Genomic DNA, 25,173 nt, shown 5'->3' on the forward strand with positions numbered 1-25,173 from the left:
AGAAAACATTCAAAGGTGGGCTTGGAATATTTTCTCGTACCAGACAACAAGGAAGTGCTCAAAAGTCTAATAGGGCATGTAAAAAAGACACAGAAACCAGCCTGAAGGGGATCCCTCTATTTTAGCATCAAAGATTAATAACTGTAATTGATTTTAATACTCTGATTTAAAAAAATCCATGAGTCCATAGCAATATATACACACACGAAAAGGAAAAAGGTAAATAGAAAAAAATATCTACTTTGCCTCCTATATTATAAATATAACACCAACTCCTAAACTGGTAATTAAAGAGAAAGAATTAAGTAGTGACCCTGCCATTTTTAGGGAACTGTATTTCATCTTAACTGACAAGATAATGCTCTTCTTTACCAAGAAATGGCAGCTAACTAATGTAAAGACATAATATGAAACTCACCATTCTGCAAACTCTAAAGAAATAATCAATTCAGACAAGGATCCTCAACCTTGATCCTAAATCCTAAAACCATTGAGTACAAGGTTGTTGGGAAACAGGATATTTACACAGTGTCAAAGTATCACCCCACAGATCTTTGCTGACAGCAAAGGGAAAACTACAACTTTATACTGAAGAGGCCTGGCAATTCGGGACAACTTGAGTTTATGTCTCCTGATGTGATATACAATCAAATACTCAGCATCAGTTACTTAGTATTTGTTACAAAATGCTAAACCTCATCTAATCAAGCTTTCAAATGTAACTTCCAGTTTATTGGAAATAGAGGAACAAGTTAAATAACACCAGTAGGAATTAATTGGATAAGTAAGAAAGAAAAAAAGAAGACTGACGGACTTCTTCTAGATTAAAAGCATCCAAAGAGACATAAAACCCATTTTGGGGACAAATGGAGAAATGTGAATAGGGACGATAGTAAATGATATTAGGGAATACTCAAGTTTTCTTATATATGACAATGATATTGGGATTATGTCCTTATTTTCAGGAAATGATATGTCGAAGAATTTTAAGGATTAAGTGTCATGATGTCAGCAATTTAACTTTCAAATAGGACAGAAAAAATATTAGATGCAGATATAAAGCACATTAACTCTAGGAAGTAGGTATACAGGTATTTATTTGAGGGTAATGATAAAACATATTTTTATAAGTGCTATCTGTATAGCATGGGACTTGGGAGAATCTGCCTTAGCAATGTTTTCTGAAAAACGAGGAAGGTCCTTCACTAGATATGTTAACTTACTGGAGCAGTCGGATTTGGAAGTTGGCATATTCTAGACCTTTTACATACCATATTTTTAGATATATTGAATGTAATTTTACTGCTTTTTCCAATACTCTTAAACTTTCGTCTTATCGATGGTGATTTTATTAACCATAGAAACTTCCATAAACATAACTCCCATGGGTAGTGAGTGGTTATTCTATTTAATTAGGTACCTAGCATTGTGTTCAGCTGAAGATAAATTATATGAGACCAAACGTATACTTGGCACTACTTTTCTGTAGTTTGCACAACAAATCCTGTTATCAAACTCATGATGCATCAGTTATTTGACTACAAAGGGTACAGAATAGATTTTTCAACTGTACATAACCTCCCAAGAATCAACCATTTAAAACGGTAAGTGTGAAGTTTACCAAATACAAAGATTCAAAGAACTCTGTCAACCTGGATCTTCAACTACTTTTCTGATCCTTAGAGTGATACGTATTTTTGCACAGTGCCTGTTACCTTGGCCCAAAACCATGAGGAAACTGATTATCATCATGCTTTCGTTAGTCTCCAATGTGTTACTCTTTGCAGATATAGTTTTATTTAAACAAATTAAAAACTTTTAAAAATTATAAAAATAGTAACTGTAAGGTATGATCAAATTTGTAGTGATTTGAAGGGGATCATAGCCTGCTTTAATTTACTCACAATTTATCAGTACCTTTTCATTATCCTGGTTGTGTTTACTCATTGGTGATGTCGGTGTATGAAGATCGGTTTCATCATCTACTGAATGCTGTCTGCCAGACAGAAAATCCCATAGTTGACTCTGTAGAAAATACAGGATATTTCTAATAAAATGCTACGCCAACTATAAAAAGTATTTCACACCTAGCTCTACTTACAGTCACTGATGTTCCAGGGTATAGCGTATTACCTGACCTCTGTTGGCAGTAAATAAGTATACATGGAATTAAACTTCCTAACAAAACACTTCAATCTGTTTCCAATGGCACCTGTACTCATAGAGTTTTACAAGTTTAGAGTTAAAAGATGACCTTGGAAATTTAATCTGAGCCTTTTATTTTTATAGATGACAAAAATTAAAGACAAGGAATAGTCTTAACTAAAGCCCACAATAAATGCTTCATTTTGGAATATATGTAAGTAAATCTAGTGTCCTAAGCAGCACAATATTTCAAACAAAATAAGAGTCTCCATGAAAAAATAAGTTATAAAGAGATATTTGCTTTCACCCTGCCATACTACTTAACATCTCCATATTATTTCATTTATTCTAAGGGATATAGGATTATATAGGTACACACACACACACACACACACACACACACAATCACCATTCCTGATGAGTAACCCTAAAGCAAAGGTACAAACTGAATTAATAAAGCCCAATGAGATTGCAAACCACTCTTCCTCTCAGCTATTGCAAAGTTATAACTAAAATAACTCACCAATATGTACTTCTTAAAAAGTAATAGCATTTGCCACAATTCTAATGATATGATGAGCCAGTACTCATAAAAAGTTAATTGTAAGAGAAAAAGAAAAAATAACTAGAAAGCCTAGGATTTTGTTGTTCGTAATATATACAATTATTCAATCTCAAAATTCAAGATCACTAAAAAAAGAATTTACTATTTAACAAATTTTGAATAGAGGCAGTCCTCACACTTGTAGTTCTAATATTTTCAGAAGAGATGGTGAAAGCAAAGATTTATTTTTCCACCAACACAATGTTATCTTAAAAAATGGGAGACTATTACCTTCTGGTTAAAAATTGTTTTCATATTTAATTATACGTAAAGTACGTTATTCCACATCAGTTCAGTGGGTCTCAAGTATGGTCCAATGACTCCTGAGGTCCCTAGGACCCATTCAGGGTATCTGGGAAGTCCTCCCCTTTCCAACTATGTATCAATGCGAATCCAAATTTTCTTGATATTCTTCAGTCAAAACAACATATCAAACAGAAGCAGACATGAGAATCTAGCTCCTTTCTAACACCAATGACATTAAAGATATTTGTAAAAATGTAAAACAATGTCACTATTCTCACAATTTTTTTACTTTTGTAAAATACAGTTATTCATCATAAATAATGTTATTTATATTAACATGTAATAAGTTTATCATCAATATTTTTAATAACTGAAATATTTTAAACATTTCTCAATTTTAATTTTTAATACAGTAAATATTGACATAAAACACATAAACAAAATCTCCTTGTAGTTCTAAATAATTTTTAAGTGTAAAAAGGTTCTAGACCTAAAAATTTGACAAAGACTCTAGATAATATAGCATAACGCTTTCTGAAGTAAGCTTAAAAATCGCAATATATTTATGGTGATTACCAATTTTACTGATTTGCTAAGTTGCTTCTCACTCTGTTTTTATTCTCTTACTATCTTGGAAGATGTACTATATTTTTCCATCCCATTAATGGTCGCCTTCACTTTCCCTGTACTCAAATCAGACTCGTATTTCTCTATTATTATTTAAAAGTGATAATGCCTGTTTCTTACCCCCAACAAATGACAATGGTTAGCAGTTTTCATTCTAAATGAGTATCAGAATCTCCCTTAGTGTAAGTCTTACATTTTAGCATACATATTCCCAGTACATCCTTATCATTTTAACTCTAAGTTTTATTGCTCACTATCATCTTCCCCTAGATAGATATCTGTTTCATTATTTTGGTCTTTGGAAAGATAAGTCCTTCACATAAGGTATGAAGATGATATTCTTTAAATTTTTGCATATCCTCACAAATCCTTCCTTTAACTTGGCTGATAAATGATATCTTGGTTTAGGACGAGATCCTTAGGTTGTTGTCCTCTTCTTTCAGGAAATGCTATTTAATTTTTTATTCTTTTTAAATAACTTACTCTTTCTGCCAGGAAACTTATAATATCTACCTTTATCCTTAAGAGTTTAGGAACCTTACCAGCATACACCTAGGTATGTGTCTTTTCTCATCACTGCAGCCTGGAACTTCATAAACATTCTTAATCAGCAGGCTCAGGGAAATATTTATTATAACAAATACAGTTATAACAAACATATTATTTATTTAATCATAGTCTCTTTCACATTTGTTCCTTTTTGAACTTCTATCATTTGCATGTTAAATCCTCTAGATCTAATCTTCAAGTATCTTAACTTTTCCCTCATGATTTATTTTTTTTTTCTCTGTGCTTTAAATGTTTATTGTACTTGACTTTCAAGATACTAATTCGGGTCCGAATTCATCTGTTGTATTAAGAAAACTTTTCTTCTTTTTTTAAGATCTAGAAAGTCTTATGTTTAGACATAACCTTGAATTTCCTTAAGTACTTATTATTTTTATGGATTCAAGTTGTTGTCATTCCCCTCTAGCAGCTCCATTTTGTTGGGCATGTATGTTCTCAGCTGACTCATCTTTCTCTGGCTGCTGGGACTCAAGCAGTTGTTGCTTTTCTTTATTGGCTCTTTGCGGCTCAGCTCTGACTGTTGAGGTACCTTAAGTGATGACAGTTCTACAAGTAATGGAAGTTGAAATGGTCTCTACTCTTTATGGAGCAGCTGTGAAGAAATAAACAGGGTGCCAGTCACCCGCTTAGGCCAAGGAAAAGTCTTCTTGTGGTCTCTCAAGCCCACCAACAATAAGTCCATCCATTTGGTTACTTCTTGGCTTCTTGAGAGTCAGGGAATCTACTCACAGAGGGCATTTGTTGACCTTCCCCAGGAAGTCCCCAGATCTCTGAGGGCTGCTAAGCCCTTCTCAGGATCTACCTTTTCTGCTCCTCAGCCCAGGTCTCTAATGTTGTCCTCCAGATAATTGCTCAATTCATGAGAAAGCAAGCTCTGTACCAATTCCATTTAGACTCCAGTTAGAATTCAAGGCCATATATGCTCCCAGATGCCCATGGGCCCTGTATCCATGTTCCTCAGGAGAGGAATTATAAAGCATGAAATAAACGAGAAGGAGACATTGTTTAAGTTATCAAGTTCCCAGAACCTCCTGTCTTACCTTTATCTTAATTCTTCATAATTCCTGCCTTATTTAGGCTACAATAAATAAGAAACAAAGAAACCTTATCAGGATCATAAAATTTCAGAATTCTGAAATTCAGGAGTGTTCAGAATTTTCTGATACGTATCTTTAAAGACACTTTTAGCGTAAATTGGGGTTATATTTATGGCATTTTTGAGAAATCAATCTCAGGATACATTTTCCTGCTCACGTTTTCCTCACTAGAAACTTCCCTAAAGTAAACATAAGTATCAGAGATAAAGTTATTGGTCTTCCAGATTTAAAATGCAGAAAATTTTCTACTTGATATACTACCACCTCAGCAGCTTCCACTTCACTCCTGACGTTCTGCAGAGGACACACATTGATATCTGGAGACACAAAACTCTCTCAAATGTAGACCCTTAGATATCTCATACTATAAGTTGATTCCACTTAAATGAAGAGCCTTATTAGAGGACTTGACATTCTGTCTCTCCATATTCTGTCCTGACAGTGGCTTCTTGTTCATACAGGTTACATATGTATGAGCCTGTACATACATAGGTGCACAGTGCTGAGGCACACCCATTTCTTTCAGAGCAGCCCACAGCTTTTCATGACCCACACAGTTAAAGGTTTTACTGTGGTCTATAAAACATAGACTAACCTTCTTCTGAAATTCTTTGGAGCACTCCAGTAGCCAATAAATAATCACAATTAGATCTCGTGTGCCTCTCCCTTTTCAAAATCCAGCATGGACATCAGGCATTTGTTGCTCCATATAAGGCAAAAGCCTTTGTTGCAGCACCTTGAGCATCACTTTACATGTATGGGAAATTAAAGCAATGGTCCTGGAGTTACTGCACTCCTTGGCATCTCTTTTCCTATTGTTTCCAGTCTGTAGGCCATGGTTTGTTCTCCATATTTGTTGCCATATTCTTGGTAGGATTTTGACAGATTGTGGCTTGAAATAATTCCATCGATACCCCATCTACCTCTGGTGACTTATTTCTTCCCAGTACTTTCAGGGCAGCTTTCTAAAACTATGGGTTCTTCCTCATAAGAATCTTCTTCAAAGGAAGTCATCCTTTTGTCTCTTCTGTATAGATCTTCAGTATACTGTTTCCATGTTCCCTTTATTTTCTGCTGATCAGATAGTTGCTTCCCTGTTGGTTGGTCAGCATTCCAAATCTAGGTTTAAATTTCCCTTTGACTTTTTTAATCTTCCGGAAGAGACTTCTTGTTCTTCTTTTGTTGTTGTTTTCTTTCATTTCTTTGCATTGGCCATTACAGCAGTTCTCTTTATCCTTAAGTGATAGTCACTGAAAACCTGCATTCAGGATAGGATTCTAACTCTTCACATTCTTCCTTAATAATATTTCTGGTTTCAGTCCATAGTTCTTCTGGTTCACGGTCAATTAAGTTTAACAATGCAAAATCTGTTTTCACGTGGACTTTAAATTCGTCAAGAATGTTGTTTACATTATATTTTGGCACTGTGATTCTTTTACTGCCAATATCAACAATCTAAGATATGCAGATGACACTATCTTACGGGCAGAAAGCAGCAATGAGTTGAGACGACTTCTGACGAAAGTGAAAGAAGAAAGTACCAAAGCAGGACTACATTTGAACATCAAGACAAAAATCATGGCTATGGAAGAACTACACAACTTTAAGGTAGACAATGAAGACATTGAAATTGTTAAAGATTTTGTTTACCTTGGTTCAGTCATCAATTTAAATGGAGAATGCAGCCAAGAAATCAAGACTGAGACTTGGAAGGGCAGCAATGAAAGAATTAGGAAAGAGCATCAAGTGTAAGCAAGTGTCACTAGAGACTAAGGCCAAGATCATCCACACTCTCGTGTTCCCAATTACTATGTATGAGTCTGAAAGCTGGACAGTGAAGAAGGCTGAAAGGAAAAAAATCAATTCCTTTGAAATATGGTACTGGAGGAGAGCTCTACAGATATCCTGGACTGCCAGAAAGACAAACAAGTGGGTCCTAAAGCAAATCAAGCCTGAACTATCACTGGAGGCAAAAATGATAAAACTGAGGCTGTCCTACTTTGGGTACATCATGAGAAGGCAAGATTCTTTGGAAAAGACAACAATGCTGGGAAAAGTAGAAGGAAGTAGAAGTTAAAGAGGAAGACCAAATATGAGATGGATTGACTAAATCAAAGAAGCCACAGGCACGAGTCTACAGCAGCTGAGTAGGGTTGCTAAGAACAGGACATCACTCATTTATAGGGTCGCCGGGAGTCGGAGTTGACTTGACAGCACACAACAACAATAAATTAGAGGACTTAGGGGCAAAAGATAAGATGAAAACAATGTGCCCAAAAGACCTCAAGCATATTATACTCTCACTGGCTTATCAGAAGATCTCCTTTGTTGTTCCTGCAATCCAATACTTATGTTTTATTAGCCTCTCTATGTGAAAAGTAGTCAAAAATCATCTCTACAGCAAGCAAATAAAATACAGAAGGGAGGAAAAAAAAAATTTCTTCACTCACCAGCATTCTTACCATAGTGTGGGTGTGCATGTGCGGGTATGCATGTACACATTTGTGTGTGTTTTGAGAAAGTTACAAGGCAAAGGTTTTCATGATGGCCCAATGAGGCAAAGATAGCAAACTGCGCGCCAATATCCATTCTCCCCTTCTTCCTTAGTAACAGAGCTTTGGTTCACTTTGGCATGTCACCATCCAGAATAAAGACCCTATTCTCCATTCTCCCTAGCATCATCTTGGTGTAGCCATATGACTAAGCTTTGGGCAATGAGATGGAAGCAAAAGAACTAGCTACCTCTTTTTTTTTTTTTAATTATTTTATTGAGGTCATATTGACTTATAACATTGTGTAAATTTCAGGTATACATTATTATGTATCAGTTTCTGTATAGACTGCATCATGTTCACCACTAATAGTCTAGTTTTTATCTGTCACCATACATTTGTTCCCCTTTACCCCTTCCCCTCTAGTAATCACTAATCTGTTCTCCTTATCTGTGGGTGTTTATCTTCCACAAGAGTGTAATCATATGATGTTTGTCTTTGTCTAGCTTATTTTGCTTAGCTTAATACCCTCAAGGTCCATCCACCTTGTCACAAATGGCACAATTTTGTCTTTGTTTATGGCTGAGTAGTATTCTATTGTATATATATATATCACATCTTGTTTATCCATTCATCCATAGATGGGTACTTGGGTTGCTCCCACATCTTGACTATTGTGAATAGCGCTGCGATGAACATAGGGATGCATAAATCGCTTTGAATTATTCATTTCATGTTCTTTGGATAAATACCCAGTAGCAGGATAGCTGGATCATACGGTATTTCTATTCTTAATTTTTTGAGAAATCTCCATACTGTTTTCCATAGTGGCTGTACCAGTTTGCATTCCCACCAGCAGTGTATGAGGGTTCCCTTTTCTCCACATCCTCTCCAACATTTGTTATTTCTTATCTTGTTACTTATAGCCATTCTGACGGGCGTAAGGCAGTATCTATATCTCTTTAAAAGGAAAAGAGAGTGCTGCGCTCCCTTACTACTTCCTGCTGCAAAGTATGCTGATAAAATGTCTGCAGCTCCAACAGCTATCTTGGGCCACAAATTGTCTTAAGTGTAGAGGTCAAGAGCTAAGATGAGAGAGCAGAATGACAGAAAAATCCTAGGTATCTGATAACCACGGAGCTATCATATCAGTCCTGGATGCTTTCCTTTAGACAACTTTTATAAAAGAGTGAAATAAACTTCCATTTTCTTAAACCCCTGTTATTGTGGAGGTTTCTGTAATAAGCAGCCAAAACACTATTCCCAAGTATCAGAAATATTTATAAAATATTTTAATATCTTAGAAAATTCACTAAACATTTTCTTCTAATTATAGCTACAATTATTTATTATCAATATTTAATTACTACTTTATTGGCACTAAGTAAACGTTAAGATAAAGAAAAATATTTTCAACACTTTAAAACAAAGTAGATACATCAAAATATATTCTAAAACAGTTTATTAATTCTAATGTAGACAAAAACAAACTGCAAGGGACGCTTCTTCATTAATTTGAAAATTTATACTCCATAAAAAAATAAAGCAATGAATATTTGTGTGCAAGAAAAGGAAGAGTGTATTATCGGATGTATACTGCATCATACTATCCTCACAAAATGATACCCCCATCTCAGTACGATAATATTGTTAATCCATAGAAAGAGGCATAGCAATCATTTACACAACATATGCCAAATGAACAGATGCACATTAAACCAAGAAAGTAAAATAGAAAAACAATCCTTGATATAATTCAAAAGGAATCACGCATTTGGGACTGATTTCTTTGTTAAAATTTTTTTGATCTAATAAGAAGTTGTTATTATGTCAACAAAAAAATAATAACACAAGTTCAACAAAATTAACCAAGAAAATATTTCTTTCAAGTCATGACTAGCTTTCAGGTAGCTAAATTTTCTATTCTTAACATGATCCAAAAGCAAAAAGCATTATAAAGTTACTGTAAATGCTGATACCATAATTTAAAATAAATCTAGCCAAATTTTAATTTAAGATAGAACTGTTTAAAAAAAATACTTACAGGGGACATGTTGGCATTATTTTCACAATTAGAAGTCAAAACACTCCATTTTTTATAAACATCGATCAGATCTAACATATTACTATTCTTTAAGAAACTTTCATAAGTCCTCCTAATGTCCTCATAATGGTCAATCACTTCCATATTTTCCACTGGTAAGTTCAATTTCTCATGTAGTAAGTATTTCCAAGTCAATAAGACATCACTGAGAGAGACTGTAAATTCTCCACTGTGCTGAAAGAGATAATGTCAAAAAAAAAAAAAGATAAAGTTGGGTGCCAGAATATGCATTAACTTACAATTGAGACAGGAAGCACAAATTGAATTTCATTATAGAAAAGTCTATGTTGAATTCTCGTGGATTTGAAGAGAACATCCAAGTTGAGCTATGAAATAATTTTAAAACAAGATATAAAGGAAAAAGATATTAATGATTTTATAAAATATGAACAACTATGGAAAGTCTGCACGTGACAAAATTGGCAAATATGTAGTCATTGTCTTATTTCTGAACTTCATTAATTTCTTCTACCCAAAGTGGGGAGATGAGTGGCAGTGAGCTGTACTTAAGTACTATTCATTGGGGAAACGTTTGATTCTGTTAATATTTAGTTCCTTTCAGCTAATGCATTTTTAATCTCTCATTTAAAATCATCAAAGCCAGAGAAGTCAAGATGGCGGCGTAAGCAGACTCTGAACTCACCTCCTCCCGCGGACACAGCCAATTTACAACTACTCTTGGAAAAATTACCCCTGAGACAGAACTGAAAACTGGATAAGAGGAACTCCTGCAACAAAGGACAATCCTAATTCAGGTGGAAGAGGCAGAAACTCCCTTCTGGAGAGAAAAAACGCCGCCTTCACAAGCCACAGCACTTCACAGCGCCCAGGAGCAGCCCAAAGGTCCGCAGCCCTCCCTGGAGGAGCGGGGCCCTGAGCCAGGGAGCGCTCCAGCTGTAGGCATTTTGTGGACCCAGCACAATCTAGATGGGTGGCATAATATCTGACTTTGCCTGCTACTAAAACATTGGGGAATACCCCCAGCAAAGCTGGTTCACAAAGAAATTAAAACCGGCTCTTAAAGGGCCCACATAAAAACTCAGCCGTTTCAGAAAGCAACCTAAAATCACCAGAAAGAAAGGTGCACAGCCCTTTGGGGAAAAGAGACTCACCTGATAGGCTCTGAGTGCATCTCAGTGAGAGGTGAGACCTCTCCAGGGACTGGGACAATGGCAGCGGCCATTGTTGTGGCCTGGTGTGGTGTGCTGACACAGACGCCATTGGAGTTCTCCCTTGGGCCTGCTAGCCCAGGGTCTGCCCCACCCACTAGAGCACCGATTTAATCCAGCTCAGCAAGGGCAGGCAGCCCACCTTAGGGACTGGCCTCACCCAACAACAAGCCCTTAGGCAATTTGTGGGCCTGCACAGATTGGTGACTAGATTCTCTGCAGCCTGGCACTGAGCCCACGTCAGTGGGGCAGGGCGTACACAAGGAGCGGCTGGAGAGTGTGGGGCGGTGGTGGAGTGTGTGGGGCTCCTGCTGTGGAGAGACTGGGTTCACTTCAGGTCGGGGTGCACACACGGGGCAGGACTGTGTTGACTATGTGTGTGGACCTGCGGGCGGCGGGGCTTGTCAGCTGCAGAAAACTTGTGCAAAAAAAAAACTTGTCTCAAAGACCCACATAGGGGGTTTGCCCCACCTTGCAAAGCCTGAAACAACTGGGTGCTCCCGTGCCTGAGGCCAGCCCCATCCAGCTGCAATCCTCAGAGAGCTGACAAGAGACCTAAAGGCTGGAGGCTTATGGCAATGGTAAGAACCTGAGCCTAACAACCTGCCACGCTGGGGGCCCTACTCACTTAAAAGAAATACTGCAACACAAATGTGGTATTAGAACTTGCAGCCAACTGTGCTGGGGCTTCCCACACCCAATAAAGAGATTGAAGGGCCCACAACAACTACAAGCAGCTGAGCATCACAACAGTTGGCCAGGAGCATAACTCAGCCTCCCTGGGCGCCTACAGGGAGAGCAAACACGCCACAACAGAAGGACACACATAGCCCACATAGGGGTCACTCCTGGAAAATTGAGAACTGAGGGAAGCACACTGCAGGCCTCCTAAGGCATCACTTATATAAGGTCACCTATCCAAGAACAGGAGACGTAGCCGACCTACCTAATACACAGACACAGTACAGGGAAAGAGGCAAAATGAGGAGGCAAAGGAATACATTCCAAGTAAGGGAACAGGACAAAACCCCAGAAAAGGAGCTAAGTGAAACAGAAATGAGCAACCTACCCAACAGAGACTTCAAACAAAGAGTGTTAAGGATGCTCACTGATCTGGGGAGAAGAATAGATGAACTCAGTGAGAATGTCAACAAAGAAATGGAAGATATAAAAAAGAACCAATCAGAAATGAAGAATACAATACTGGAAATGAAAAATTCACTAGAGGGACTCAAAAGCAGAGTAGAGGATACAGAAGAACGGATCTGCGAGCTGGACGAAAGACTAGAAGAAATTACCCAAGCTGAACAGGTAAAAGAAAAAAGAATTAAAAAGAGTGAGGACAGTCTAAGGGACCTCTGGGACAACATCAAGTGCACTAACATCCGTGTTATAGGTGTCCCAGAAGGAGAAGAGCGAGACAAGCGGCAGAGAATCTATTTGATGAAATAATAGATGAAAACTTCCCTAAGCTAAGGAAGGAAACAGACATCCAGGTACAGGAAGCACAGAGAGCCCCAAACAAGCCCACATCAAGACACATCATAATCAAAATGTCCAGAATTAAAGATAAAGAGAGAATCCTAAACCCACAAGAGAAAGACAAGTTACATACAAAAGAAATCCCATAAGGCTATCAGCTGACTTCTCAGCAGAAACCTTACAGGCTAGAAGAGAGTGGCACGATATATTTAAAGTGCTAAAAGGAAAAAACTTACAGCCAAGAATACTCTACCTGGCAAGGTGATCATTCAAAATGGAAGGAGAGATAAAAAGTTTCCCAGACAAGCAAAAATTAAAGGAGTTTGTCACCAAGAAATCAGTGCTACAAGAAATGTTCAAGGGACTGATTTAAGGGGAAAAGAGAAGATCACAAATAGGAAAAATTATCTATTTCCACGATAAGAGGCTAATGGATACAACTGTACAAAAAAGAGGTTAGATATGATATCAAAACCATAAAATAAGGGAGGAGGGGAGTTAAAGGGCAGAGCTTTCAGACAGAGGTCAAACTAAAGAGACCATCAATTCTGTATAGAGGACAACTAAAACAGTGAGGAAAAAAAAGTTAAAAAATGGCAGTAAGTACATACTTATCAATAGCTACTTTAAATGTCAATGGACTAAATGATCCAATTAAAAGGCATAGGGTAGCTGTTTGGATAAAAAAACAAGACCCATATATATGGTGCATACAAGAGACACACTTCAGACCTAAAGACACTCATAAGCTGAAAGTGAAGGGATGGAAAAAGATACTCCACGCAAATGGCAATGAAAAGAAAGCTGGGGTAGCAATACTCATATCAGACAAAATAGACTTTAAAACAAAAACTGTAAAAAGAGACAAAGAAGGGCATTACACAATGATCAAGGGAGCAATCCAACAAGAGGATATAACACTTGTAAATATCTACGCACTAACGGAGGAGCACCTAAATATATAAAGCAATTATTAACAGACATAAAAAGAGAAATAGACAGTAACACAGTAATAGTAGGGGACTTTAACACTCCACTTACACCAATGGATAGATCATCCAAACAAAAGATCAATAAGGAAACATTGGTCTTAAATGACACACTAGAACAGATGGACCTAGTAGATATATACAGAGCATTCCATCCAAAAACCAAAGAATACACGTTCTTTTCAAATGCACATGGAACATTCTCCAGGATTGATCACATATTAGGCCACAAAACAAGTCTCCATAAATTTAAGAAGATTGAAATAATACCAAGCATCTCTTCTGACCACAACGGTATGAAACTGGAAATCAACTATAGGAAGAAAATCAGAAAAGCCACAAATACGTGGAGATTAAACAAAATGCTACCGAACAATGACTGGGTCCACGAACAAATCAAAGAAGAAATCAAAAATACCTGGAGACAAATGAAAATGAAAATACGACATGCCAGAATTTATGGGATACAACAAAAGCGGTTCTAAGAGGGAAGTTTCTAGTAATACAGGCCTATCTCAACAAACAAGAAAAATCTCAAATAAACAATCTAACAATGCACCTAAAGGAACTGGAAAAAGAAGAACAAACAAAGCCCAAAATCAGTAGAAGAAGGAAAATAATAAAAATCAGAGCAGAAATAAATGAAATAGATACTAAAAAAAAATAGAAAAAATTAATAAAACCAAGAGCTGGTTCTTGGAAAAGATAAATAAAATTGACAAACCTTTAGCTAGACTCACCAAGAAAAAAAGAGAGGAGGCTCAAATAAGTAAAATCAGAAATGAAAGAGGAGAAATTAAGACACCTCAGAAATACAAAAGATTATAAGAGAATACTGTGAAAAGCTATATGCCAACAAATTCGACAACCTGGAAGGAACGGATAAATTCTTAGAATCATACAACCTTCCAAAACTGGGTCAAGAAGAAGTAGAGAATTTGAATAGACCCATCACCAGTAAGGAGATCGAAACAGTAATCACAAACCTCCCCAAAAATAAAAGTCCAGGACCAGACGGCTTCCCTGGTGAATTCTACCAAACATTCAAAGAAGACTTAATACCTATCCTTCTCAAACTCTTCCAAAAAATTGAGGAGGGAGGGAGGTTCCTAATTCATTCTATGAAGCCGACATTACCTGATACCAAAACCAGACAAGGACAACACAAAAAAAGAAAATTACAGGCCAATATCACTGATGAACATCGATGCAAAAATCCTCAACAAAATACCAGCAAATCGCATACAACAATATGTTAAAAAGATTATACACCATGATCAAGTGGGATTTATTCCAGAGATGCAGGGATGGTTCAACATTCACAAATAAATCAACGTGATACACCACATTAATAAAATGAAGAATAAAAATCACATGATCATCTCAATAGATGCAGAGACAGCATTTGACAAGATACAGCATCCATTTATGATAAAAACTCTGAATAAAATGGGTATTGGAGGAAAGTACCTCAACATAATAAAGGCCATACATGACAAACCCACAGCTAATATCATCCTCAATGGTGAAAAACTGAAAGCTATCCCTCTAAGAACAGGAACAGACAAGGATGCCCACTGTCACCACTCCTATTTAACATAGTACTGGAAGTCCTAGCCAGAGCAATCAGGCAAGAAAAAGAAATAAAAAGGATCCAAACTGGAAAGGAAGAAGTGAAACTGTCACTGTTTGCAGATGACATGATTTTATATACAGAAAACCCTAAAGAATCCACCAAAGCACTTTTAGAAGTAATAAACGAATACGGTCAAGTTGCAGGATACAAAATCAACATACAAAAATCAGTTGCATTTCTATAAACTAACAACGAAGTAGCAGAAGGAGAAATTAAGAATACCATCCCATTTACAACTGCAACAAAAAGAATAAAACACCTAAGAATAAACTTAACCAAAGAGGTGAAAGATCTGTACACTGAAAACTATAAAACATTGCTGAAAGAAATTGAAGAAGACACAAAGAAATGGAAAGATATTCCGTGCTCTTGGATTGGAAGAATAACATAGTTAAGATGTCCATACTTCCTAAAGCAATCTATAGATTCAATGCAATCCTTGTCAAAGTTCCAACAACATTTTTCACAGAAATAGAACAAAGGATCCTAAAATTTATAGGGAACAACAAAAGACCCCGAATAGCTAAAGGAATCCTAAGAAACAAGAACAAAGCTGGAGGTATCACACGCCCTGATTTCAAAATATACTACAAAGCTATAGTAACCAAAACAGCATGGTACTGGCACAAAAACAGACACACAGATCAATGGAATAGAATCGAAAGCCCAGAAATAAACCCACACATCTATGGACAGCTAATCTTTGATAAAGGAGCCAAGAACATACAATGGAGAAAAGAAAGTCTCTTCAGCAAATGGTGTTGGGAAAACTGGACAGCCACATGCAAAAAAATGAAAGTAGACCCTTACCTTACACCATACACAAAAATTAACTCAAAATGGATTAAAGAATTGAATGTAACACCTGAAACTATGAAACCTCTAGAAGAAAACATTGGCAGTAAGCTCTTCAACATTGGTCTTAGCAACATATTTTCAAGCACCATGTCTGACCGGGCAAGAGAAACAATAGAAAAAATAAACAAATGGGACTACATCAAACTAAAAGTCTTCTCCACAGCAACGGAAACCATCAACAAAATGAAAAGATAACCTAACAACTGGGAGAAGAAATTTGCAAACCATACATCTGATAAGGGGTTAATCTCCAAAATATATAAAGAACACATGCATCTCAACAACAAAAAAACTAACAACCCAATTAAAAAATGGGCAAAAGACCTGAATACACATTTCTCCAAAGAAGATATACAGATAGCCAACAGGCACATGAAAAGATGTTGAACATCATTAGCTATCAGGGAAATGCAAATCAAAACTACAATGAGATATCACCTCACGCCCGTCAGAATGGCTATAATTAACAAGACAGGAAACAACATGTGTTGGAGAGGATGCGGAGAGAAGGGAACTCTCATACACTGCTGGTGGGAGTGCAAACTGGTGCAGCCACTGTGGAAAACAGTATGGCGATTCCTCAAAAAATTAAGGATAGAACTACCATATTATCCAGCTATTCCACTGCTAGGTATTTATCCAAAGAACTTGAAAACACCAATTTGTAAAGGTACATGCACCCCTGTGTTCATTGCAGCGTTATTCACAATAGCCAAGACTTGGAAGCAACCTAAGTGCCCATCAAGGGACGAATGGATAAGGAAGATGTGGTATATATACACAATGGACTACTACTCAGCCATAAGAAACGATGAAATCCAGCCATTTGTGACAAAATGGACATTGAGGGTATTATGCAAAGTGAAATAAGTCAGAGGGAGAAGGTCAAATACTGTATGATCTCACTCATTAAGTAGTAGATAATAACAACAACAAACAAACACATAGAGACTGAGATTGGATTGGTGGTTACCAGAAGGGAAGTGGGGAGGGAGGAGGGCAAAAGGGATAATTCGGCACATGTGATGGCTGATGATGGGTTGTAATTAGTATTTGGGTGGTGAACATGATGTAATCTATGCAGAAATAGAGGTATAGTGATGTACCCCTGAAATTTATACTATGTTATAAACCAATGTTACTGCAATAAACAAAAAATTAAAAAATAAATAAATAAAAAAAATAAAATCATCAAAGCCATAGTGAATTCTCATATACCACACTATTCCAAGTGTTAGTCTTAAAACACGATCATAAAAATTAAATTGTTAAAAATTATTTTTCATTTCATTACCGTTCGAGGGAAAGCACAATATCACCGCTAAAACCTTGGGTCAGAGAAGAAGTTTGATTCTTTCCTCCTCATGGACATACTCCACTGTAACAAACAAGTGCTAAAAAACCATAGTCAGGTTTCTTTCTATAAACTGTCAGATGTTACTAATCAGGCAAAATTGTTCGTTTTTTCTCTTCTTCAATATCCACATGATAAAATTATCTCAGCAGACACGTTGAAGGTTTTTTTTTTAATTGATTGCATTCTGCTCCCACTTAATACCCAAGATATTAATAATGGTGTCTTCCAAAAAAATGCCAGCCCTAATTCAATATAAAATTCTAACTACTACTTTCCAATGCAGCATGAGTAAAAAATATTTTTAAGTACCCCATGTGGTTTTGTGAAATGTATTATGTTGCTCTCTTCTCATATTAAGCTCCGTTAATATGTTAGTTTCTGCTAACACCAAGATCTTTCCATTAACTGCATTTAAAGATGAGTGGGCATTTAAATAGAACTATAATTCCCTGGAACTAAATTGTAATATCATCTTTAGCCAATGAAGAATAACAGAAATCAAACAAAGCCAAATATACCATTTTCTACATATCTGACTCCTTCAAATCTATATCTTGGTATCTTTTATAAAAATCAGCCACATTTTATAGTTATTATCCAAATTTAAGACATGGTGTCTAAACTGCCTTAAGACAATTAACTCTTTACTCATCCATATGGAGGCAACTAAGAAAATTATCCTTACTATCCTTAGAGAAGGAACTTGTGATAATTATGAAAAGTAATTATATTTCATGAAACTAATTCAATGAACAACCCAAAAAACCAGTAACTATCAAACCTTGGATCCATAACCCAAATGTAAGACAGATTTGTAATTTCTCGGCATTGCATCAAAAACTGTATACTTTACTTCCCAATCCCACAAACATTACACACCACAAAATTTCCAAATGGTATTTAAGTTAAATAAGTCTAGCTATTTAGAATTTCAAAACTAAATTGTCTTATCTCAAAAATTCCTAAAACTATTTTGGTATAACATCCTTCATGTTGAAAACAAATTGAGATTTTGCCTAATGTAAATGTACAATTTATTCTCATTCTGTTGACTATAACTAGTTAAAGTAAAACTATGTAAGCTCTTGATCCTGTAAGAAAAGGTTTTGACTAGATTAACAGTGTTTATACTGGGATTGTAAAAACATTTTAAATTCAAATAAAAATGCACTCCAGATATCAGTTTTCATGATCAGGTGCCCACCATGATAGCAAATTCTATTATTCAAACCAGTTACAACTGATTGAGAGAGTCTGTGGTCAAATCAGAAAATGTTTTGCTAGGAAAACATGCCAGCTGGCTAATATCTGAAGGAAGTTCAAAATGTTCAATGTTTTAATTCTCTGATGGACATAAGAAGGATTGTATTTCACCAGAATAAAATGAGAAAAAAGTTGAGAGTTATGCTTTTTCAGAGCACTTGTACCTTGTATATTTTATCCAAGTTATTTTTATAATTATTCAAAATTTTAAATAAACTTTACATTTTTAGCTAATTAGAATTTTTGTTGTTACCAAAAGAGAAAAGATAGCAGGTCTACTTAAGTGCATTAATTGGCTGTGTGACCTTGGGTAAGATACTGAAATCCCTCTGAGTCAGTTTCCTTGGTTATAAAATGAGATCATACAGATTAAATAACACCTGATAAATGGTAGGTGATCAAATTGTCAATTTCCTTTCTCTTTTCTTATTCAAAGTAAAACAATTGTTAGTTTGTTGGGGGAGGTGGTGGTAGACAAATGTTATACAATTTTAAAAACTGTTTCTTCTTATTTGTTATGTCACTGTTAGGTCATTTCATATCTGACAGTCAACCACAGGTGCTGTGATTGCTTTCAATGAAGTTATAAAATTAATATCTTTCTTTCATTCAGTGGAACATTTGTAATGATCTTAAGGCTAAGGCGAAAAATAGCCTTTATAATGTAACTGAAAGACAGATTCAAACTACGAAGCCAATTTCAAAGAAAGGAAAGGCTGAAATATTTTTTGCAACCTAATGAAGTGATACATATTTACCATATAATGAAGTCAATAGTCCTCAATGAATCTATTCATAGGTTAAATCCTTAGCAGCATAAACCTGCTAGAGAGGTGTCATGATTTAAACTAAAAAATCTTGCCTCTCAGAAAACATGCCAAAAACCTAAAACTCAAAGATTATTTTACTATACCTTTTCTTTTTCCCCACTAAAGTAGTTAAGAAAATAAACATGCCAATAGACAGACTAATAACTCTACTAGGTATTCAAAGTTTTATTGTAGTTGAATTCAGTTATAAGGGCTATACTTTAGGGACTCATGTTCTCAAACGTCAGAGAATTAAACCCAAACAGAGCTCAAACACAGGGTGAAAAATACAGGTGAAGGATATATGCAACCAGCTCCACCCTTTCACTACTATACGCTACATATGAACGCACCTACAGGCATATGTGCATGCTACTTCATATTGCTGAGCGACTTGTAAGTCTGGGCACAGTTGGGGATGCCTGATGGCGAGTTCAAGAAAAACTGAACTGCAACTCACCATCTCCACTGCACACATGCACATACACACAAACTGTGAAAGGCTCAGCTGCAATTCACCTCTCCTCTTTTTTCCCACGCAGAGTCTGAACTTTCACAGTGATTTAAGTGAATTCGCAAGTAGAAAATTAACAAGTAGAAAGAGACTCTGAGTAAAGGCTACACAGACAAGCCCTGAAGAAAAACTGACTTGGATTGAATATTTCAATATTTTTTACAATAAGAACTAAATTTTTTTTCAGAGTATATTTCACTTAGTTTGTTGCTATATTTATTTTTTAAAAGTTATTCATGAACAAACGAACAAACAATAGGAGGTGATTTGAACATGGTCTGTTTGATTCCAGAACAACAGCCCTCAATGACTATATAATAATGATTCTTAATAATTGCCTCATTTCTCTCTCTCTCCTTATTTTCCAGTGTATGGTCACCAAAGTTTAATCTTTGGCTAGCCCATTCCATTTATACAAAATCCTCAGAATCTATTACTTACCTTAGTACCATTTCTCCAGATTATTAAAGAAGGATAGATTAAAAAAAAATGCTCAGGCAGTAAAATTGGCAAGACTTGGATATGGATTGCAATGGGAAGCAAAGGAAAGAGACTCTACCATGACCCTTGGGTATCTAGCTTCAGTGACTGAGTGAACAATGGTACAGATCATTGAGACAAAGAAGATAAACAGGAAGGTAAGTTGAGGAAGCAAACAAGGTGATATACTTTTAAAAACTGATGTGTAGACAGTAATGCGAAATCAAGGTAAAATGTCCAGTGAGTACCTGATCATACCAGAGTAGGACTCAGTAGAGAGGTCTGGCATATAAATACTTGTGAAACAACATAAAGGAAATATATCCAGTGAAAGTGGGTAAAATGGAGCATATTGGAAGATATCAACAAAGTGCATGACAAAGAGAGTATCTAAAATACATGTAGAACGCTTTCAAAGAGTAAGAAACAGACAAAAGTAACTCAACAGTAAAATAAGCAAAGGTAATGAACAGACAGTTTAAGAAGAGGATATCTAAACGGTCAAACGAGCATTTTAAAAGGTGTTTAAATGCTGTAGTTGTCAGAAAAATTAAAATGAAATACCACTTTTTCTCTTTTGACAACATCTAATACAGAGAGAGAGATAAGCCAAGTTGAAGACCAATATGTTAGTATTAAGTCAAATTAAAGATGTTATCTATCATATGACCCACTGAGTATGGGGCCTAGAGAACCTCTTCTTCAGTGCACAGACATCATTTCAATGAAAAACTGTAAGACCAAAAAACTTCAAACAACCCAAAGGTCCATCAACGAATAAAATGTATCAGTCATACAAAGGATGACTGTTAAAATGAATAAATTAGATCAACTTTTCTATCAGTACCTGAAGAGGTCTTAAAAACAACGTTGGATGATAAAAACAAGAGGCAAAAAGAATGTATACCATCTTTAATAATTTTAAAATAGATACATTAACAAGGCAATTTGCCCAACTGGATAAGCAGAGAAACTACTCCTGGTATAAAATACCGAAAACTATAGGAGAAAACAGGAAAATTTTTTTAAGCATGACTGAATTTTCCACAAGAGAAAGGAAATTATAAAAGGTCAAAAACAATGAGAAAGTGCCAATATAGAGGGGTAAGCAAATGGTAGGACCTGTGTTTCCCTGGTATCTATCACTCCCTGGCACTCAGGAACCTGGTATTTATGAATCCTGAGCATAAAGTTTAGAATGCAAAACTGAGCATAAGAAAGGTGGGAAGCTGGATCAGAGACCCTTCCTGCCCATGCTGCCATATAAAGCCCAAAGCCCCTAAAGGCCCACGCTCTTAGTATGTCCACTAGAAAAAAAATCCGCCCAGCAGAACGTGATGGTGGAGATACTTGCCAGTGAAGAGATTTCTGAAGTAGCCTCAATATTGTGCTGACCTCTCTGAGTAATCTTCACTTACCACTTGCCTAATAATTAATTTCTGCTGAAACAGAGGACAGAAGTCATCTACCTTGGCAGAAATTGGAAGTTTATTCCCTGGAGAGGGTAAAACAGAGTCTCTGGACTGAAAAGTGCAGTTGAGGACAAGAGAACCCAAATTAAAACCATAGGAATCCACGTGACAGTTTATATTCTAAATTTTGACACCCCTCTCAGGTGCCCAACCCATTGGCAGCTCAACTTTACACCATTCATGCAGGAGGAAAGAAGACCCTTTTCTGAGGACACTGTTCCAAAAGGGGTATCCTCAAGATATTGACATCAAAGGTTCCCCAACCAAATGGCCCAGTCAGATCAGGTTGACAAGCCCTAACCCTGCACGTCCAGCTTCCAATAAGCAGTGTAGTGCTCCACTTAAATATAAGTGCAGGGCCAAGGATCATCACGAAGAAGCCTCTAATAGGAAGAAAGGAAATCCTTCCCAAATAAAACTAACAAAAACAAGGAACTTGGAGGAAACAGATTATGCAAGAAGAAAAAACCTCAACAAAATATCATTAATAATTTCAAAGGAGAAAATATTATATCCTAGAAGCAAGAACAGTATGATATTTTAAAAAGAGAGAGAATAGGGGCTGGCCCGGTGGTGTAGCAGTTAAGTTTGCATATTCGGCTTCAGTGGCCCAGGGTTCGCCGGTTCGGATCCCGGGCGCAGACCTACTTAACGCTCATCAAGCCATGCTGAGGTTGCGTCCCACATAGAAGAGCTACAACTCTACAACTATGATACACAACTATGTACTTTGAGGCTTTGAGGAGAAAAAAGAAAAAGAAAAGAGAATAAAAAAGAACTATTGGAAATGAAGATGATAGCAGAAAATCCAATAGTTATTAAACTAAAAAACTAATAAACATTGAATATCTTATTGAATACTGGCTGGAAGAAAGTAAGACAAAGTGAATGGATAAATAAACTAATACATTCACATAACAGACTATTATTCAATGCTAAAAAGAAATGAGCTACCAAGCCATGAAAAGACATGGAGGAACCTTAAATGAATATTACTAAGTAAAAGAAGCCAATCTGAAAAGGCTACATACTATATGATTCCAACTACAAGACATTCTGAAAAAGGCAAAACTATGGTGACAGTCAAAAGCTCAGTGATTGCCAGGGGTCGAGGAGAGGGAAAGATGAATAGATGGAGCACAGAGGATTTTTAGGACAGTGAAACTATTCTGTACAATACTATAACGGTGGAGACATGTCATTACACATTCGTCAAAAGTCACAGAACATACAACACAAAGAGTGTTTAGGGATAAAGACCCAGGATGTCTGCTACTTACTATCAAATGGTTCATACAGAGTAATAACAATATGTATGTATGTATATATGTATGTGTACAATACATACATGTGTCTATGTATTTATATACACATACAAAAATATAAAAAGAATAATGATGCAAATATGGCAAAATAATAATTGGTGAATCTAAGTGAAAGGCATACAGGAGTTCAGTGTATTATTCTTATAACTTTTCTGGAAGTTTAACATTTTTTCAAAATAAAATGTCAAAAAAGTGCTACTTATGTTTTTTTCAACATACCCATGTAAAACTAATTTTTAACAATGACTGTGATTAAAAACAAGGAACAGACAAATTGAACACGTAACCACCACCCCTTCAGCTACAGTGGCCCTTCTGCATTTTCTCAAACTCTATCTGCAGTCTCCCGCCACAGGGCCTCTGTACACGCTGCTCCTCCGTCCCCATCTTGCTCTCCCTTCTTTGCCTACTTAACCCCTCTCCTTTCTTTAGGGCTCAGCTCGATCTCTCTGACCAAGTCAACTCTCTCACCTCATAGTATCTTATATCTCTTCTTCTCACAACTATAATTTTGCATTTATTTGTATTATTCTCTACTTAATGTCTGCCTCACCTACTAGGCAATAAGCTTCATGAAGGCAGGAGTCATCTCTCATTTTGCTCACCATTTTAACCCCACCACTTACCACAATGCCTAGCACATAGTAGAAGCTCAAAAAAAAAAAAAAAAAGGAAAAGGAAAGAATTCTGTGGAAGGAAGGAAAAGACGGAAGAAATTAACATTTATATAAACAGCTGTATTGGCCTCCTTGCTGTTCCTTGAACATATTTCCACCTCAGGGCCCTTGCATCTGCTGTTCCCTTTGTCTGGTAGTCCCGTCCCCAATTAGTTTCTTCTTCCCCTCTTTCAAATCTTTGCCCAAATGGCAACTTCTAGATAAGGCCTTCCTCGACCACCCTATTTCAAACTGCAAGAACTCCTCCACCCCAAACTATATATATTCCTTAGTTGCATCTCTGTTTTATTTTGTACTGTAGCATTTATTATGACCTAAAATACTATATATCTTATTTATTAGAGTATTATGTCTCTCCCCACTAGAAGATTAATTCCATAAGAGCAGGGATTTCCTTCAGTGCTATATTCCTAATGCATAGAATAATGTCTAGCACTTAGTAAAAATTCAACAAATACTTGTCAGAAGAATGACTAACTCTATAAGATAGAATTGTCAAAATTTTTCCATGTTCAGAATTTATCTTAATATACATTGTTTTGAATACGTAAAACTGTTAACTATCCACACATAGGAAGGACTATATCTTGTTTTAAGATTATATAATTTCTAATTTCTAGGTGTTAAAATATTCTTCCTTTTTCAAAATGATGGTTCCAGTAACTATTTTTTTCTCACTGGCCTTATTTGCCAACATCAGAAATGTTCAAATCTGTCAATGTCTAATTTTTTTTGGAAATTTTATTGGTACATGAAATCTAAAAGTTTGGGAACTACTGACATATAGGATTAAAATAACTTATCAGAATGTCATTTCACTGTGTAGCCCAACTGACCCACTGAAATCAATTTCACCCTTCAGAAATCTTCTCTAGTCAAGACAGTCCCCTTACCATCTTCAAACCATCATGATTTTGAATCCCCTGGATGGTTCTTCTAAACTAACTTTCCCCTTCCTTCACCTCTTCTTTAAGTCCTTCCTATCCAAAGACTTCCCTTCCTTTAAGTATACTACCTAAAATCCAAGAAGCCTTGCCTTACCACTCCAGCCTACATTCATCTTGCTCTCATCTGAACACCTCTAGCCTTTTAGGTAGAGCTCATTCCAAACACTAGTTTGGCACAAGCCAACTATGTAAGAATCACGTCAGGGGCCAGCCCGGTGGCATAGTGGTTAAGTTCGTGGGCTTCACTTCGGTGGCCCAGGGTTCACAGGTTCGGATCCCGGGTGCAGGCCTACATACCGCTCATCAAGCCATG

General features: G+C 36.4%; 1 protein-coding gene across 2 annotated transcripts in view; it reads right to left on the reverse strand.

Annotated features, from left to right (window-relative positions):
- The window catches only part of PARPBP (PARP1 binding protein), a 65,445-nt gene that overhangs the window by 34,928 nt on the left and 5,344 nt on the right, over positions 1-25,173 (reverse strand). The window contains exons 3-4 of one of the 2 annotated variants that reach the window (XM_058568550.1): positions 9,823-10,056; positions 1,918-2,025 (exon numbers count right to left, since the gene is read on the reverse strand). In XM_058568550.1, coding sequence (XP_058424533.1) covers positions 1,918-2,025; positions 9,823-10,056 — 342 coding nt within the window. Of the gene's footprint in view, positions 1-1,904; positions 2,026-9,822; positions 10,057-25,173 lie in introns of both variants that reach the window. The other variant, XM_058568551.1, reaches the window with a different exon arrangement.

The sequence above is a fragment of the Diceros bicornis genome, chromosome 25 (assembly GCF_020826845.1).
Source record: "Diceros bicornis minor isolate mBicDic1 chromosome 25, mDicBic1.mat.cur, whole genome shotgun sequence".
Classification (NCBI taxonomy): Eukaryota; Metazoa; Chordata; class Mammalia; order Perissodactyla; family Rhinocerotidae; genus Diceros; species Diceros bicornis.